At 40.6% G+C, this 18,864-nt stretch overlaps 2 protein-coding genes across 2 annotated transcripts in view; one reads left to right on the top strand and one right to left on the bottom strand.

Moving 5' to 3' along the window:
- Nucleotides 1-12,769, top strand: part of drosha (drosha ribonuclease III) — a 111,399-nt gene extending 98,630 nt beyond the window's left edge. Inside the window, exons 30-32 of the mRNA XM_079260056.1 lie at nt 1,390-1,482; nt 2,542-2,588; nt 12,445-12,769. Coding sequence (XP_079116182.1) covers nt 1,390-1,482; nt 2,542-2,588; nt 12,445-12,575 — 271 coding nt within the window. The 3' untranslated portion in view covers nt 12,576-12,769. The remainder of the gene's footprint in view (nt 1-1,389; nt 1,483-2,541; nt 2,589-12,444) is intronic.
- Nucleotides 12,770-15,878: 3,109 nt separating this feature from the next.
- LOC306771021 (cadherin-6-like) overlaps nt 15,879-18,864 on the bottom strand; it is a 69,710-nt gene continuing 66,724 nt past the window's right edge. The window contains exon 12 of the mRNA XM_079260047.1: nt 15,879-16,964. Within this exon, the coding sequence (XP_079116173.1) occupies nt 16,462-16,964 (503 nt within the window). The 3' untranslated portion in view covers nt 15,879-16,461. The remainder of the gene's footprint in view (nt 16,965-18,864) is intronic.

The following is an 18,864-nucleotide window of genomic DNA, read 5'->3' on the forward strand; positions in this document are numbered from 1 at the left end:
GGTGACCTGACCCCCTGCAGGTCGATAAGCCTGAATAATCCAACTTTTATAGCGTTTCTTGCGGCGGTTGTTGGAGACGAACATATCAGGCTGTCTCAGGGGTCCATCTGAATTTGTTTACAAGTGTCAAGGGTAGTGAGACAAGAGTGTGAGTCAGACAGAGGCGCACTAAATGACCAACAGAAGCAGGAAAGGACGCGGAAAAAGGGGGGGAATGAAAGGAGTTAATGTACCAAGCCCTCTGCTAAAGGTTCCCTGGTGGATGTGTCTGGCTGATGACAGATCCGCACCTTCACCCCAGCACCATCACTTTACTGTACATCTCATCCGGGCAGGACACACCAGGGAGCAGACACAAAGACGCTTTCACATTGTACTGCACTGAGAATGGCCCTCTGAAGTAGACGCTTTTAGCAGGAGCGCCAAAGCTGGCCTTGCCTTCATCGCTTTTTTTTTTTTTTTTTCCCCTCTCACACCTCCATCAGCCTTGACCCCCCCCCATATTTCCAGGTGACACACACTCCCCATTGAGATTTGGCTAAAACGAGCCGCTGGGTCTTGTTTGTTCGCCTGGCACTTTGTGCTTCATCTTTTGTAAAGTGAGAAGGAAGGCTGAATTATTGATAGATCATCATAAGTGACCATATTGCATTAAAAATGGATCGCTCTCCTGAAATAAGTAAATTGTCTGTGAATAATTTAGGTGAGTCACAGCTTGAAGCTGAGATGTTTATGCTAATGTTAGCGTTTCAAACAACTGTCTTGTACATATGTCCCTGCAGAAATGAACAAAGTTGACAGCTTGCATTTTTCCTTTTCTCTCTCTCTCTCGCTTTTAAAGATACATCTGTTAATTAGCAGAAAGCGATAAGACATTCTCTGGTCTCGCTTATATTTCTCGGCGCCTCTTTAGCTTTTTTTTTTTTTTTTTTTTTTTTTAACATTGTTTACCCTTCTTTTGCACCAAAGACTAGCAGGCCACTCAAAGACTATTGTCAGTCTTTTATATCAATTCCTCTCCCAACATGTCATTTATGTTTTTTTTCTTCTCATTATTTCACCAAACATAGCTCTTGGTGTGTGAAGATGAGTGTGGGGACTTTGGGAGGCTTTAAAAGTTCTTTATATGTCCCTCAGAAGGCTCTCTACACGTCCTCAAAGAATGCCAGTGTATCAAAGCGCCATTTCTTGCCTTTCAACCCCCCTTTTTTCTTTCTTTTTTAGCTGGAGATGACTTGTACTTGTGCCAATTCGAAAGTTGTTTCGACCTCTTTTTCTCTTATTTCTCAGAAGGACAATGTCTCAAAGCGCCCTTGTGCTGTTTCTCTGGGGTCTATTATTTCTCAAATTTTTTTTTTCTTACTCTGCCTTTTTCTGTTGAATTTGCAGGACCCTGCAGACAGTGGGGCCCTCACACGCCCGCACTTACACCGTCGCTGTGTATTTCAAAGGGGAACGAATTGGCTGTGGCAAAGGCCCAAGGTGAGTAAGACTGTGGAATATAATAAGACCCTACAAGACAAGGAGCTCTCCTTCTCAATGCACCGCTAATGGGCTTGAGAATAATGGCTTCCTTTTATTGATGGTGTTTATTATAGCAATTAAGCTCGTCGGCCTATTCTATTGGGAGAGACATTATGCAGAATGAAAATGAATCGATTCATTATCGATTTGACGTAAATCGTGTTATGAAAATATCACTTTGTGCCGGGGATGAGGATGTGCAGAGGCGACACTGTATCCAGGGCTATAGCAGGGTATGAATGCATGCGTGTGTGTGTGTGTGTGTGTGTGTGTGTGTGTGTGTGTGTGTGTGTGTGTGTGTGAGACTCTTTTAATGTTCGGCTTCACACCTTTGTGTGTCGTCACATAGCCGTGCATTTTGAGAGTAAAAGAAAGTGAATCTCTGTACGAGGGCCGCTTTCAGGGTTGGAGGGGTAGACGATAAAGCTGCAGCTGAGCCTGTGAGAAATGAAACCTAAATCCATCAAACATCTCTCATCCTCGCCACGCACACACATGCAGAAATCTCATCCACGACCCCCCCCCCCCCCACCCCCCAACCTACTTGAAAGCTCACTCTTTTGCTCTAAGCTGGCGATAACTTTGTCCCTTCTGCAGGATCTTTGACAGCTTACTGTTTTTGTATTTACATGACTTAAGCTCGCAGCCACCTCTGCTGCTGGGCTGCGATCACACACACACACACACCACATAATGTATACGGAAGGACGGTGAATTGCAGACGTAAACAGTGCCCAGCGTGGAGCCGCCAATAGGCTTACCTTTTTTGAAGCGCGTACACTGTGTTACCTGCGATTGTTAGGCAAAAAGGGCGCTTTCGGAATAAATATAATGCACTTTGGATAATCCTCTCGATATCGGGCCTGTTTTTCTTTTTTTCTGACAGAATTTCAGAAGAAACATTTTTGAATATGCTAAAAAAAAAAAAAAAAAAAGAAGAAAGAAATCAAATAACCCTTCTTCTTCTTTTTCTGTTTTCTTCTCTGTCTCCTCTTTTAAAAAATACCTCTAATCTAGCATCCAACAGGCAGAAATGGGAGCTGCCATGGACGCGCTTGAAAAATGTGAGTTGTTCAGCAGCACCACTCCCTCCTGCACACATACACATTTTCACACTTTAAGCCTTTCACACTTTTTGCCTCAGTGTTCAATATTAGCTTTGGCTGTACAGTATGCAAGATGGCTGGCAGAGAGCTGCAGCCTGACCAGCCGCTTGGCTGCGACATATAGGACATTAGGCTTTTTGAAGTGCTAGCCCAGAGCACAGTCATGGGGCCTAGCCAGAGATGGAGGACGGGGGAAGCTGCTAAGCATCCTCGACCGTGTCGATCATCCCAGGGGGAATGCAAACTTAGTGTTTTTTTGTTTTTTTTTTCTTTGTGTGTGTTTTCAATCCTTTTTTTTTTTTTTTTTTTTAAACAAACCACGAGAGCAAGGCTTCACATTCTTATGTGCTCAGTGCTCCTCTTCAGATTTGAAGGAGTGCGTCCCAATGTGCTGCTTCACTCCTTGGCTGTTTTTCATCTTGTTATTGTCTCGTCATCAACCAGCACTTAAGCAAAATAGACGGCAGTTTTTAGATATTTACGTCTCATTCCCTGCCAAGTACATATACAATTACAGGCTCTCAGAAACACATCTCCCACCCATTTCCATCATCTCCCAGTCATTTACTGTTCTCTATCCATATTGATGTGGATGCATAATACCCTGCATTGCACTCCAGATAGAATGAAATATCTGCTCATGAGTGATTTTTGGACTGAATTCACTTGCTTTCTGTGTGACCACCACATTAATCAAATATATAATTTGTTCTTTGCTGAACTAATTAGCTGGAGGTGAGTAAAAATGGCTTTGTTGGAACAGGCCTGTGGAACTTGGAAAAGGGCAGGAAGGTCAAACTTTGATTTTATTTGGCTCATAAATGAGGCCTCCAGCCACTTGTGATTGATACTGTTTGTGCACTCAGGCTTTAGCTTTTTATGAAACATTAGTGTTGGGGTGTTATAATTTAAAGCCATTCTCAGTCTGTTTCTGCCTCCCTCCTTCCTTATCAGGGGGCGTAGTTCAGTGCACACACTCTCTCTCCCATGTCTTCCTCCCTGCCTTAATTCCTCCCATTTCCTCTCCCCAGTGTACTCCTCTGTCACCATGATTGATAGATGCTCATTGGTAGTAAATGAACATTTTCCCCCCTCATAAATTGCTGTTTCATGTGACTAGATTGGCGATGCCTTTTTAAAAGGTCAGTTAATTTAAAATCATCTCTATAAGTCCTCCTCTCGCTGCAGAATGCCTCCAGTCGAAGGGCTTCGTTTGACTTTGTATTGTCACTTCATTTAAACCTTGATGTACTCTTGTTTTTACTGGATGTTACGAAGGTGAGTTTTAATTAATTTAGGACGATCTGTTGGGAAGACTCATTAGTGTAGAATTATGTTGTCCCAGAGTGGACAAAGCTGACGTGGGCTGTACAGAGGACCTTATATAGGACCTTATATATATATATATTTTCTTTTATATATATATATATATATATATATATATATATATATATATATCTGGTAAAATTGACAAGTGAGGTTGCAATTGATGTTATTAACAATATATAAAAATAATATTATTGTATTATAGTTGCAATTAATAATAGACTAAGGTTTTTCCTGCATGATTGAACGGGGAAAATGACACGAGGGGTTATTGGTTACAATCTTTAGTTGGACCTCTAGATGTCACAATTCTATGCTCTTTTAAAAATAAAGCTAATAAACATTTGCTCTGTTGCAAGAAAGTTTGATACATTTGATCAAAAATGATCTATACTAATACTAAAAACCCTACTTCTTCTCTGAGCCCTCTCCAGCTGGCAAAAGTCTGTCTGCAGTTGAGTCTTGTCTTACCTCCTCCTCTGTCCCTTTTTTTCCTCCAGTAATGTCTTTTTAAGTTTCTTTGCTGAATGAGCCATGTTGTGCATTCATAACAGCACGTGTGTTGATGTCCGGAGGCTGTGAAGTGGAATTCTGCTTTAAAGTGATCTCAAAATGAAAAAGTTTGGTATCTTAACCCTTAAGATTTTCACTTGGCAACGGTCATCCAGGAATGTAGATAATAAATGTTACTGTATCCTCAAAACTAGTAATAAATACAAAGATCAGAAAGGAACATAGTGCTTCTTTGAAGTATTGTATGACTGACTTTTTCTGATAGAGGAACTTAAAGACTATAATAAATACAACATAGTGGGTAATTTGTGTCTTTTACCAATATGGCCTCACAGCAAGAAGGTCGCTGGTTCGATCCTCGACTGGGGCGAGGCTCCAACGGTGGTCTTTCTCTATTAGCATGTTCTCCCCGTGTTCTCTACGGGTTCTCCGGCTTCTTCCCATTGTCCAAAGACGTGCATGTTAGGTTGATTGGTTAATCTTAAATTGTCCCTGGGAGTGAGTGTTAATGTTTTGTCTCCTTGTATTGGCCCTGTGATGGACTGGTGACGTGTCCAGGGTGTACTGGACAGCGGACTATGAGGTTTGGAAAACAAATGAATGAATAGTAGGTACTAGAACACACGATCTGAATCCAAACCTCTGCAAGAGCTCGCAAAGATGCAAACATAAAGTTTGATATGTTTGTTTGTTCAGAATATTTTCTTTTTAGATATGTTTTCATTTAGATTTTTAAAAAAAAAAAAAGGAAAAATGTCTCTTTAAATTAGTATTAGGGTTCTTGGTACACAAAATTTACAACAAGAGCCAACACAGACAAGAGTCCCTTGCTGGGTTTCTTTCCTACACAGGAGTTTTGGCTAAAAGAGTAATCAGCTCACCACAAAGACCACATCCTGTTTCCAGCTAATGGTGTACTGCCCACACCTTTCTGAGAGGAAATAAGGACCCAGTGCAGAGGTGGGTTGTAGATTATCTGTGATTGTTAAATATTTAAAACTGGAAGGCTTAAAACATTTAAATGATCATTAAAAAGCAAGCTAATTAGTGCTTGCTTCTTATGACACCATTATTGCTTGCTTACTATCTAACCAGGTGAGGAATAGCTGAGCCATTTGAAATGATCAAAGACAATAACGATGACGTCAGTCTGACACAAAGACCATAATGTTTTTAATCATTTGGATCACTTTTATCTGATTATATCTGGTTAAAATACCCTGTTAAAAATCTTTTGTTTTGGATGATTAAATTAGATTTCTGTGCTTGTATCAATATAATCCACCTTTTATGCACATGACTGATTTTTTTCTGCTCTTTTTTGAATGAAAAAAAGTAATCTTGTTTTTATAAAAGCTTATGGTTCAAGCTCAAATTCATCATTTTGATTTTAAAAGTCTTGGTTATTTCATTGTGGAGCAGCTCCTTGTTGAAAGATGTAAAATTGTATGAATGCGTGAGGTCACTCAGCAGGGTTCAAGCATCCTTTTGAAAGATTTCTGCGTCTCCAGACCATGAGCTTTCCATAATGAGACCTGAGCTTGTGTGCTGCAGAACCGCCTGATGCATCAGCTCCTTTTTGGAGCCACATTGTCTCTCGTGTGATTGTCAAGAGCTCCGCTTCATTTGTTCACATAGCAAGACTAATCAAGGACATTAGCCCCGGTGTCATGTAATTCGTCATTGATTGTCTTATTGGCCCTCGGTGCAGTAGCGGCTGCACCATTACTCTGCTCGTACAGCAGCCCTGCCTTGTGATACTCTCTGATCGAAGACACCTCCATGCAACGTGTCAGGATTCATTTCCATGTTTTATTTAAAGCCTCCTCGAATATCAGCAGCACTTTGAGCAGGATTGAACTTTTTTTTTGAGGGGGGGGTTCTGCTGTAGAGCTTTTCCTGGCTGACAGAATCCGTGGCTTCAGTGATGTCGGAGAGGTGAGAGACATGGCTGTGTTCAGTCAGACAGCTCAGAGCTCATTAAAGAGACCAGGGCCCGATATTTGGCGCGTGTGCTGTCTGTAGCCCATCCGCTGGTGGCTCGGGCTGATTCACATTTCATTATTTGATGGCCCACGTTTTGACAGTCTCCTGCCTGTATCTGTCAAGGCAGAATTAAATGTTAACCAAGGCCCGGACTGGGAGAAACATGAGTGCAAACAAATCGAGCTGAGAGCAGCCAGGTAGGAGAGTGTAGCTGATGGAAGGAACAAGCTGGCCGTGCAGAGCGTCTGAGCCCCCCTCCCCCATCCAAAAACCTCCAGGCACCGATAGGTCTAAGGTGACATCAAATATAGATGGAAGAGGCTCAAGCATTTATCATTCTTTCTCATAGATTGGAGAGCTTAAACAGACACTTCTAAGACCCAGCCATCTCTCCTTTCTTTTTTTTTTTTTTTTCCTTCAGCTTCCTCGCAGCTATTTATTTTTCAAACAATGCAGCATCTGTTGAATAAGAGAACGAGCCACGGTTTGGTTGTTGCTGAAAGGTAACTACATTCTTTCCTCTGCTTTCTCTAAACCCCCCCTTAATCTCTGGATAAAAGCATCGGATGGATGGAGGCAAAGTAAAGTACAGTATGCAGAGTCGCTATTCAGTGGCTCGAGTGTTTTGTTTGCCCTTTGGCACGGCAGGAAAATCCCTTCATCAGCACCATTATACAGGCGCACTGTCGGCCTGTTGACTGATGTGGTGCGCGTGAGCTCCGAGTGAAAGACTCAGCCAGCGCAGTCAGTTGTAGAATTGCCTCAAAGCCAGAGCTCAAGCTGCATACTGAATACAAGTGAAGGGACACTGGATGTTCTTGTGCCCTTAAAAGAGAAGCTGAACTCTCATTGGAGACTCCATTCAGTCTCAGGTCTGCTGACCGTTGGTGCATCAGACCACGTTGTTGCGTGGGCTTAGGCTGCCAGCGGCGATTCACCACCCCAAATCTCAAATCCACAACCCTGATCCATGAACTTCAGCATCGCTGGTAAACCACAAGAACAACAACAAAATAAAAAAAAACTGAGCTGTGTGCATCAACATGTTAATGGACGGTGATCAGTATGCAAAGTGTACCGTGCTTCAAAGGTGCGTTTGTGCAAAATGCAGGATTTTCAGTACGCTTTGCAATTCCCAGCACAGACTGAAATAGAAACCCTCGTGTACGCTGTAGCAACCGCATTCTTTGACAATTGCTCTTGTGCTGCATGTTAAACAATGTAAATGGCCAAATATTTTTCTTATTTTTTTTTTCTCCCCTCTTGAGCAGGATATTCTCAAGTCATCTCCAAGGGAAAAATGCTGTTGATTTCCATATTTTAACTGCAATATGTAGTTTACTCTTCAAGGCCCACCAAGTGTCGCTTACTCACTGAGAGAAGCAGACTGTGGTTTTGTGAGTTCATGCATGTGTTTTGTTTTTTTTTTTCCTCAGTTTGTTCTTTCTCCACCATTTCATTCGTCTTTTTAATAGAATGCTGCTGTTATTGTGCACTTTTCCTCTCTGTTGCCATAATGACAAATCAGAGTGTTGCAAGAGGAAGAATACATTATCCTTTTCTCCCCACAAGTCAGATGCATATTATATGTAAATTGCACTTTTTGACGGTGTTTCATATACCATAGGCGGCTCTTGAATTTTGATTACATGAATAGGTGACATAGTATCACGGACAATCAGCTGAAATATGTGTTGTTCTCTAACTGAAGCTGCAGCCAATTACAGTACAGACTTTAAACTGACAGAAAACAGTGGGAACTGCCTCACCTCTTCCCAGAGCTCGAGATGACAGCTGCATTTTCTTTGTCTTAGTTCAAAGGAATGAAGTAAAACAAAAGGCTAATTCGGTTGTAGTGTTACAATACATTCATTCATTCAGTGATCGGGAATCTAGTAGCATCGATCCAAATCAAAAATATCTGTTACTGCCTGGTAAGTAATCATTTTAGACGTGCTTATGAAAGAACATGTGGAATTGTCAGCATCAGCTGAAAATCATCAGAAAATGAGCAGCATTTGCTGCTCCGAGACACTCGAAAAATCAGCTGAAGACTGAGTGACAGATCTCAAGTCAGTGGAGTTAAACCACACTACAGGCAGGCGTAATTATGAAAACCTCTCTGCAAGGACTAAATATTTTTGCTGCAATGTTAGGATTATCCTCAGTACTGATGCATTGCAACTCTACTGCATGCTACTGTGCTGTTGGAATGATGAGTGGGCTTGCAGGGCCAAGAGAACTCCAATCCAATTTGGTTACTTTATCTGCAGGGCCTCCTTTACATCCAACTTTCTATTGAAAATTTAAAAAAAAAAAAAATGTAGTGGGTTTTGGAATTGATGCACATCTGCACAATAAAAAAGCCACAGAATATCCACTTTGTCTTCTTTCCCATTGAGTTCTGGACAATGGCATTGGTGAGTATGTGCACATATACTCCCATAACAACAACGATGCAACATCGTGTACTTGCTTCTTCAGTCAACCGAGCATTAATGGGAAGTTCTTAGCTTCTGTAGCTTTTTTTTTTTATTTTTTTAAACTTCTTCATGCTTTGTTTTAACTTTATCATAAGCTATGAAACCTAAGTAGGGAATATAAATGCCCATGGTGAAGGAATAAAAGTTAGATATAACATTTCCAGTCATTGTTGGCTCTCTAAAACATTGAGGTCAGTGAATCTTTAACCTGCAAAGGCCAGTCTGATTTTTACTTGCTGTGCCATCACTCAAACCCTAAAGCATTATATTATCAGCTGGGCTTTCTGTGTCTGGAAGAAAGTTCCTGTTTTATCAGAACATGCTGGTGTCTGACCATGATTTAAAAAAAACAAACAAAAAAAAACAACTCAATATTTAAACTACAAAGCATTTAGTAGTTTTAGCTGTATTTGGGTGTTGAAATCCTTTTTTTTTTTTTTTTTGGTCATTTTTTAAAGATTAGACTTAGTTCAAAATGTCTGTCGGCCATTATTTAGATTAATGTTTACACATGTAATGTATTTGGCCCTTTTCCAGATGGTACTTTAGATCTTATATAGATGAACCACACTGCAGTATTGAGAGAAAATAACAGAACAATGATGTTTTTTTTCTTCTGTTCAGATCATTATAGTTCCACTTTTCCATTACAAACTCTCTTTCTCCTCTTAGGGGGAAAAAGGCATTGAGATACTAATTTGCACACAGTTTGCATGGTCATGATTTGTGACTGGAAAAACTGCAGTCAAATGTGTGGCTCAGTAAGTAGACACAAATGACTGGGCAGCTGCCATGCATGGCATTTCAAATGGAGGCAGGCACTGGGTAGACACAGGGAGGTAAACACTTGGTGGAAAATTAGCTGAAAACTAAATACAGGATTTCTACACTCATTCTTTTTGGCATTAAAAACAAAGCAAGTTATTGGTTTAAAGTGAAAATGAAGTTTCACCAAATCAAGTATTTATAAAACTGAATAAGGACTTAGTACTTACTCATAAGCTGGAATTTAAAATGATGTTTTATCAGTTTTCTAGGATGAAGATGAGTTTGTTAAACCTAAGAGTGTCCTGGAATATATTTGAGCTCTTTAGCTTCTGGAAAAAGGTAAAAACAAAAAAAGGAAAACCGTCTGTGAGGTTAAACACATACTACTTATATCAGAAATAACTGACTTTGCCTTTAATTTATCTATAGGAATGGATAGTGGTGCGTGCAACTTAAATGTTCATGCAACGTGTTTGTCTTTTCAAGTTTGCAGTTAAGCACAAATGTGCTGAATCGGGTCAGAACGAGTTCATTGTCACATGTTTTTTTTCAAGAAAATATAATATTTGACACAAACAGAGGTACAGTTTAGACCATCAAACACAGTTATCACATGTTTAGGTTAGTTATTTATTTTTGTTTATGCTTCTATGTGGGATAAGACTGCAAGAGACAAAGTTTCTAAAGAATTTTCTGAAGAATATGTTTAGAATTTGAGTTTTACAACTGCAGAACCACGTTGCACTTTGTGTTGGTGTGGTTGTCTTCATAAATCTGAAATGACCCCCACCCCCACCCCACTTTTATCTAAGCAAAGCCTTCTCTGAAAACAGTACTGTCCCGATGGCAGCACGTGTTGCAATGAACGCAAGTCCATTTATTTTATTTTATTTCATTCATTAATTTATTCATTCATTCATTCATTTTGACAACATGATTGGTTCCTTTCTTTTGCAAATGGAACAGAATGTAGCCTGGTATTGTCTTGCTGAAATAAGCAAATCTTTCTCTGCTAGCTCTGTGGAGCAGATAGAGGTGTGTGTTGCCTGAGCTGTGTCATCCAGCACTGAAGTAGTCTCCAGTGGTGTGCAAGAGACTCTTGCCACTCCCAGACCTCCATACCATCACACACATTGTTTCTAAGCTGTGTGTTGATAACAAGCAGAGTGGTCCTTTTTCTATTATATTCATAGGACTCAGTATCCATGATTTAAAATTATGATCGATCAGAATATAAAACAGTTTTCCACTTTACTTCACTTCATTTGAAATTATTTTCTTTGCATAGCAGTTTTTTTTTTAACTTCCTTTATGGATGCATTGATTTCTGCTGCTGTTTTAATGCAGCGCTGCTCGACACTCTGAAGCTCATTCCTGCTTTGTTTAAGTTTTTAACCTTGTCAGATGTGTGTTAGTAATCAACCCCTGTACTGTCAAAGTATTTCAGCAGCTTCAAACTATTACATAATTATTTAAACCTCCTCCTGTCTCAACTTTCTGATCCATCCCACGTGTCGTCCTTTATGTTTTTCACTTCCGAGTTGAGCTGAAATGATCTGAACTCCTTTCAGTTTGTGGCTCTCGATCAGACAGAAGAGGTTGCTTTAAGATGCCACCTGCCACCTTGGTGAAGCTTGGCATTTCTTTTTCCGCGTTAGCTAACATTATTAGGACCTTCAAAAAAAAAAAGAAGCTACTGAACTATATGAAAAATGCAAAGTGGAAAAGGGGCTCTAAGCAAGCCAGTTTTACCTGTGTTCATTAAAAGCTGACATTTTAAAAACGCGAGGCTTTCACGGGACAGCGAGGCCACACGGACGCCACTTCACCTGTTTGACCATGACTTTTTTTTTTTTTTCCATTCTTCACATTCATCAGTATTTTATCTTTTACTCTTGTTCTCGTAATTATTATAGCTGCAGATAGCCCTTTACTACGTCCTCTTGAGTATGCCACCCCCGCATTTCACTGTGACTAATGAGAACAGGAGTTGCGGTGTGCTTCAGGGGAGACTTTCTCTGAAGTTTTCCCAACTTCAAATGCAGTCCAGAGTGTTTGTCTGTGCTTGACACGGATCCTAACCTGGAGAGTTGTTGCGGTTCCCACTCGTCATTTTCACTCAGGCTCATAATGTGTTTTTATCAGATTTGGAAATGGCTCCAGCCAAGTTGGCAGCGAGCTGAAAACCCAAATGGAGGCTTCAGAACTTCTCTTTTGGAAGCTACTGACTGTAGTCAAAGCTGCGGTCAGCATTTTGCTGGTTGGGTGCCGAGCAGCAGCGTTCAGACGAGCAGTTCAGTTCTGTAATGATGGAGTCCTTTAAACATCAAAAGCTGCAGGTTCTTCAGCTGTTTGTCTGCTGATGCACACTGCCGTCTTATTACAGATCTCATTTCGAAGTGTTCGCTTGTAATTATGCTATCAGATCTCATAGTCATTGTGCTGAAACCAAACAAGGCCTGTCTAATGTCTTGTTACTTCATTAATAATGAAATAAAATCATGCAGGCAATTTAATTACAATACAGTCTTCAGCATTCTCCCTCATTTGGCCAAAGTGACAATGTGACATGCAGCTTTCTAAAAACTACGAGGGGTAAAATTTGATCCTTAAATTGCTGTCCTGGCCTTGTTGGAAACTGACCTTGTCTCATCACACCCCTGACTCTTTGTTCTCTCTCTTTATCTGTTCTCCTTGGTCGCCTTCTCTGTTTCCCGCCCTGCCTCTCCCTGTACCAGATAACTTCCCACAGATGGCTCATCAGAAGCGCTTCATCGAGCGGAAATACAGGCAGGAGCTGAAGGAGATGAGACGCGAGCGCGAGCGGCAGGAAAAGGAGAGCGACGAGGCAGAGGAATTCAGGAAGTGATGACGGCTCGTTCCAAGTGGGAAGCCGAGTCCACTCCGAGGGAAACAAAGAAAGAAGTTGCAGCTGGTCAGATCGACGATTATCTGTAAGCTCAGGTGGAAAGATAAGAAGTGTTAATCAGGAAATTGTCAAACTAGCCTTGCGTTGTCTTCTAAATGTTTAAGTAGTCGAGTTCATTTTCAATGCAAAACAGAACCTCAGTGTTACTAAAACACTCTGAAAACAGAAAGTATGGCACTTTTTTTTAAAAGAAAAAGTAAAATAAAGTTTCTGATTCTCCTGTAATAACTCTAAAACCTTTTATTTTTCCAATCATCTGCTCTTAAACCAATAAAAAGGTTTGACTCTATTACACTGTCACTAAGTGTCACCATCTGCCTCACATCTGCCACTCATCCTCTAATAATCAAAATGTGTTTTTTTTTTTCCCTTTTTTTTTTTTTAAACCTCTCTAAATCCAACTGGCTGTCTAACAGATCTTAATTATAGATTGTCTAATTAACAATTTCCTCAGCTCGGTTGCCTCTGGATCCAGCTATTTAACAGCAGCCGACATATTAATAACTATCTGTCGCGGAGTTGAGTCTTTTATATTGAGATTTATTGTAGATAATAAATACATACCTGCAAGGGTGTTAAGTGTGTAGCTGGTTTGCCTGTGGCTGCTGTCACATTATAGATTAAAGTTTTCTTTCATAACTAGGTGGAAAGTAGTCCATCAGCTGTGGGCTGAGGGTGTGTTACTCTGCAAGAAAAGGCTCAGAAAGGAAGTAAAGAGGGTGATTTTAAACATATTTAATCGTGTCATATAAATATTCAGTACAAAATATCACGGTTTACAAAGCAGATTGATGGATGGCCAATGATTTAGGGCCCCTTACACTACCACAATCCCTCAGATTGTTTCTACATTGACAAAACTGAACTGCTCAATCACATTGCCACCGAAATATTATAGATTAGTAGAGGCGAGCCCCATCGGAGGCCGACCGCATCTACACATCAACAACCACAGATCTACTGTATCTGAACAGAGGGGACTTCAGCACCTCTGTCTAGTTTCCTCAACACACACAAGAAAATAAAACAGATGTGCGTTACCACGGGCATGGAGGCAGTTTTTGTCTCCGTAGGGAAAAAATAAAAACCAAAAAAAAAAACAAAACACGAGCACGTTTTTTTTTTTTTTGTAACGGCGATATGCTGATATCCTGTGTAAAGACGGTAAAATGTGAAGACCGGAGCGAGAAATGCCGTCATGTCGATTTCCATTTGAGACCTTACATTACACCTCCAGGCAGACAAGCGTTTTTCTTTCCAGTGGAAGGGGCTTTTGTTAAACCCATTAAATGCTTATCGCAGCGACGCTGCAGCAGTCTGAAAATGGCCATTCGCACAATGCAACAAGCTCATAAGCAAAACAAGGGCGCCAAGTCGAGAACACATGTACATAAAAGCGTTTTGCCACCGATGTGTAATCACTGGGCCGGTTTAATGGCTTGCACCGTCGCCGATGGGGATAGAGAGAAAAAAGTAGCAGGATTAGCAATTATGCCGTTGTGTTGTGATATTACGGTTTTAAATGTCTGACAAATGTCAAGCTCTTCACAGGTTGGCCTTTTGTTAAAGTGAGGGCAGAGCGTGTTGTTGCTAGCATGGGTTTTTCAGTTCAGCTTCCTCTGGTTTGCTCATAATTTGAAGGTCTTAAGAGTAATTTAACAATACTGCTGTTTAAGGATCATTCTCCTCAGTTTTCTCCTCTAAAATTGAACCTCTCACACATCCTTATCCATGCTCCAGCCTTCTCTCTGAGCGCAGGATGCTCTTCTGGGTTTAAAAGCCTTAATTCTGCTCAACTCAAAGGTCAGGTGCTCCTTGATGAGCATCTTTATGGACGGGGCTGGGGGTCCCACAGGAAATCAGCTGGGTGAAAGCCCGAGCATTTGGGTCCGGCTTCAGCACGACATACGTTACACGTGATTGGGAGAAGGACCGACGACAGTTATGGGAGGCTCTTAAAAGGAAAATACTGGTGTTCTTTGCTTTTTGGCACATTTCTGTTAGAACACTCCGACTTTATTATACATTCCACTGTGCAGGTCAGAGCGCCTCTCAGGACACGTGTAGATTTCCTCTTAAAAGCAAGAAAAACCATCATTCTAATTGCCTTTTATTGTACTGTCAGTGAAGTGGTACATTTACAGGTTTTTTTTTTTTTTTCTTGTGAGAAGAGCCTGACCCCAAAGTCAAGAACATCGAGAGAGTCTTGCAGTTGTCATTGTGTAGACTTGTTTTTTTTTTTCTCCTTTAAAGGTGGAGTATGTGAGATTTTCAATATTTTCAAAATAAATTAACTAATAAAATAACTACAATCGTAATTAGAAAGTTTTTTGAACATGTAGGTTCCAGTTTGTCCATATTTGATGCGTTATTAAATTACAAGTTTAATTAATGACAAATGACAAAAAGCACTCTGTTTTTACTGGCAGGCAAACATTTAAGAAGGGTCTTTGTCATTAATTAAACTTTTAATTTAACAACACATCAAATATGGACAGACTGGAACCTACATTTTTAAAAAAAACTATCTAATTATGATTGTATTAATTTTTTTACTTAATTTATTTTGAAAATATTGAAAATCTTACATACTCTACCTTTAAATCATCTTGTGACATGACGCCAAAAAGCTTTAGATTGCAATGGGAAATCCTGACTATTTCTGCATGGAACGCTGCTTCAAATGTGAATTTTTCTTCCTCACTGAAGTGAAACATTTCAAGCACAAAAATAAAATCGCATCATGAATTTTAACGGTAACGACCCAGTTAGATGCGGCTTTGTGAAGTGAGCAAAAAAGTCCAGCAAGACCAGTATTTTCCTCCTTTTGACTGGTGAATTTTCAACGGTAGCATAGAAAGAAAACACATTGTTCAGAGTGACTGACAACATCCACCTCTAGAAAGGAAATATTTGGTATTTCGGCTCACCTCACAGCAAACACTCAAAGCTGTATAGAGATGGAAAATCGCACACTGTAAAAATGACAAACTGCTGTGTTTATCGGTGTTTGCCGCTGTCGTAAATCCCGCAGTCCCGTTCCGCGGCTTTATGTTAAAGTTTATGAACATGTGCAGCGTTGCAACACAAAGGTGCCACTCATTTCCAACCTGCAGAAAGGTTTGCCAGTTTTTGTTTTTTTTCTTGAGGCTCAAACCAAAACTGGATAAGCAGTTAATCATGAGGAAGCTGATGCTGCTGCTGCAGAGGGGGATCATTTTGGATAGAAATCCCTTTAAAAAAAAAAAAAAAAAGACAAAAGAAAGTAACAAGAAAGAAACGAAAAGAAATAACTGTACAGCGATTTATCATATTACCGTACATACACAAGCTAAGATAGAACTCACAATATGCAGCAAGTTTTTGTCCCAGAAACACAGAAAAATACGTAGGCATATCTGTTGGTTTACAAAACTGCTTGTCTGGTGTGTGTCCGTCACAGGCAGCTTCGGAAAAATCAACAAAAACTCATCAGTATAGATATTTTTGGGCCCCGTTTTCACCCCATATACACACACACACACACACACGCACGCACGCACACACAAAGAAAAGGTCTTGACACAAAGTCTTGTTTTACTGCATCCCTGCGAAAAAAAACGCAACTAATACTGACTGGACACAGAAAGCCTACGTCTGGTCACCAGAGGGACAACTGAACGGCGATTGAAGGCGGTGAAAGAGCACCATCGGTGGTCGTCTCTGTCCTTTTTGACGCCGAACTCCTCCCCCGCCCCCAAAAAACGTCCACCGGAACTGCCTGAAAGTTTCGTTTTCTTTCACGTTTCTCTCCTTTTTTTTTCTTTCTGCGGGATCCACGCTGTTGTTAGGAATCCCTGTCGCTGTCGTCCCCCCCGTACATGTCTGCCAGTTTCTTAAACCGGGGTCCCCACTCGCTCAGATAGTTGTAGTCCTGATCGCCCTCGGTGGTCGCCGACTCCAGCGAGCTGAGGGACTCCGCTATGGAGCCGTTGCCCTCGTACGCGTAGGTGGCCAGGGAGTCGTAAGGTGGCGCCGTCGGGTCGCTGTCGTTGTCCTGGAGCCTCTGGTTGATGAAGTCTCTCACATCGCCGTTATTGTCCCGAGTCGGGGGCAGAACGGGCCGGCGGACCGGTGGATAGAAGGTCTCGGGGACTATATCCCTCCGTTGTTTACTCTCCTCGATGGCCTCTGGGTTGCGCAGCGTGCCGATATCAAAGGCCTGAGTGTCCTCCTCTCCTCCTCCTTCATCATTGTAGCTGACAACGTTGTCTCTGACATCCTCTTTGGAGATGATCAGAGGCTCCTTCTTCCTCTGCCTCCTCAGGGCAGCAAACAGCACCACGATCACTGCGGGGAGAACAAAAACAAAGAGAACAAATAAGAGAGTTTGGTGACTTTTGCTGGTGCTTCTTTGCTCGCTCTCCTTGTTCTGAAGGCCAGTGGCTGTCCAGGGGGAATAGCTGATGTTGTGTTCACTGATGTTCAGGGACTTTGTCTGACTTTGTAGAACAAGCTCTGCTACCACAAGGATGCATTATGCATTTCTGTTTGCTCAGGGCCACTGTTGCTTAAGAACATGGGGAAAAAAAAAACCCTCCAGTTTAAGAACACAGGGGAGTGTACTGTGTGCTAGAAATATTACTTCTGTACCATCAAGTGACTTTTAAGACATTAGGGTGATGATATGAAGCTGACCTAGCCTCTCTGAGTTAAGTCAAACAATGAGTTCCAGCTTAATTCAAAGAGCCAAAATAAAGCTATTTGTAGATTGATGACATTTTGGGGGTTTATTAGAGCAGAGTCGCATTCTTTAAAGTTCAAAAATACATTTTCCTCAGATGCTTCATTTCCACTTTTATAGTTCTCTCTCTCCCAGATGAGATGTACTCGATATGACTCTTTTTTTTTTCTCAGGCAGCTTATTTCTGTGCATATCAGGCACCCAGCGTTGCTTTTCTCTGCTGCTAAAACAGTAAGACAAGGTTAGTTCAAAAGTTTTTATATTTTCTAAAAAGGAAGTATTGCCTTCGATGCTGTATTCTCTCTCTCTGATCGCCCTCCTTGCAGTGTGATGTGATTGTAATCTGCAGAAATAATAAAAAGTAAAACCTTGTGTTTTGTAAGGTGCATCTCTCGAGCCCTTATCATTGCAAAATAAGCCGTCGTGAACTCGCTTCAGGAAGCTGCAGCCGATTTGACTGTAGTCCTTTTAGACTCCATCCCTCGCATGCTGCTGGCAACTCAATCCACCTTTTTGTTTGAAGTAGTGCACCAAGCAAGCCATTTTAAAGTAAGGCTGTCACTTTTTCTTTAAAGTAGAACTTTTCTCTTTTCTTCCGTTTTGTTTAGAAGTTCTCCGGCTTGTGATCCGGGATCTCTGTAGAATACGGTCCGTGTCAACAGTTTGTCAACCTTTTCATTAAAGCAGCTCTCTTACGTGCTAACCGGCATGCTCGCTCATCATCCAGGTGAATCAACAAAGCACAGTCAGCTGAATATATAAGGTCATAAAAAGGGCTTAAAAATGCTAAAAATAAATAAGATATTTGAAGATGTCAAAGAATTGCATGTTAATTATAGATTTGCTTGAACTTGATTTTAGAAAAAGGTGCCGCCGTGCAGGAGGAGATGCAAATGTGTATCGAGATGCTAAGAGTTGAGAAAAACCTGCAGTGCAAACAAGGCAATCTAGTTCAATACTAGGAGCATTATAATAGGAAAGAGATTCTGTTTGGACTTTTTGGATACTGCATTTTCCATGGTATTTACATATATTTCTAATTGTACAACACATTAAAGAAAAAGGTTTTAAACCAAAGGTGATGTAACAATTGCTTAATTTCTCTTCAATTTACAGCTTAGTCATTTAATTAAAAAAATAAAAATAAAAATAAAAAATATATATATATATATATATATATACACATATATGTATATATATATATATATATATACACACATATATATATATATATAAAGTCACAAGATTAGGAGTGAAGTCCTTAATATTTCCCAAAAATCTGAAAAGTATTCATTAAAAAGCTGAGTTTGGGTGGAAATAAAGCTCAGAGCTCCATCCAGCCTACCGACAGTGTGTAGATCTTTCTTGTTCAAACTAAATAATAATGACAGCTGTGGTCATTGAGTAATCAACCCACAAAATGAGATTAATCAAATTAAAGTGAAAACACAAACCTGCCTGTTGACAACCTGCAGCTGAGCTAAATGTGTTCAAGTCAAAGCAACC

The sequence above is a fragment of the Telmatherina bonti genome (genome assembly GCF_933228915.1).
Source record: "Telmatherina bonti genome assembly, chromosome: 20".
Classification (NCBI taxonomy): Eukaryota; Metazoa; Chordata; class Actinopteri; order Atheriniformes; family Telmatherinidae; genus Telmatherina; species Telmatherina bonti.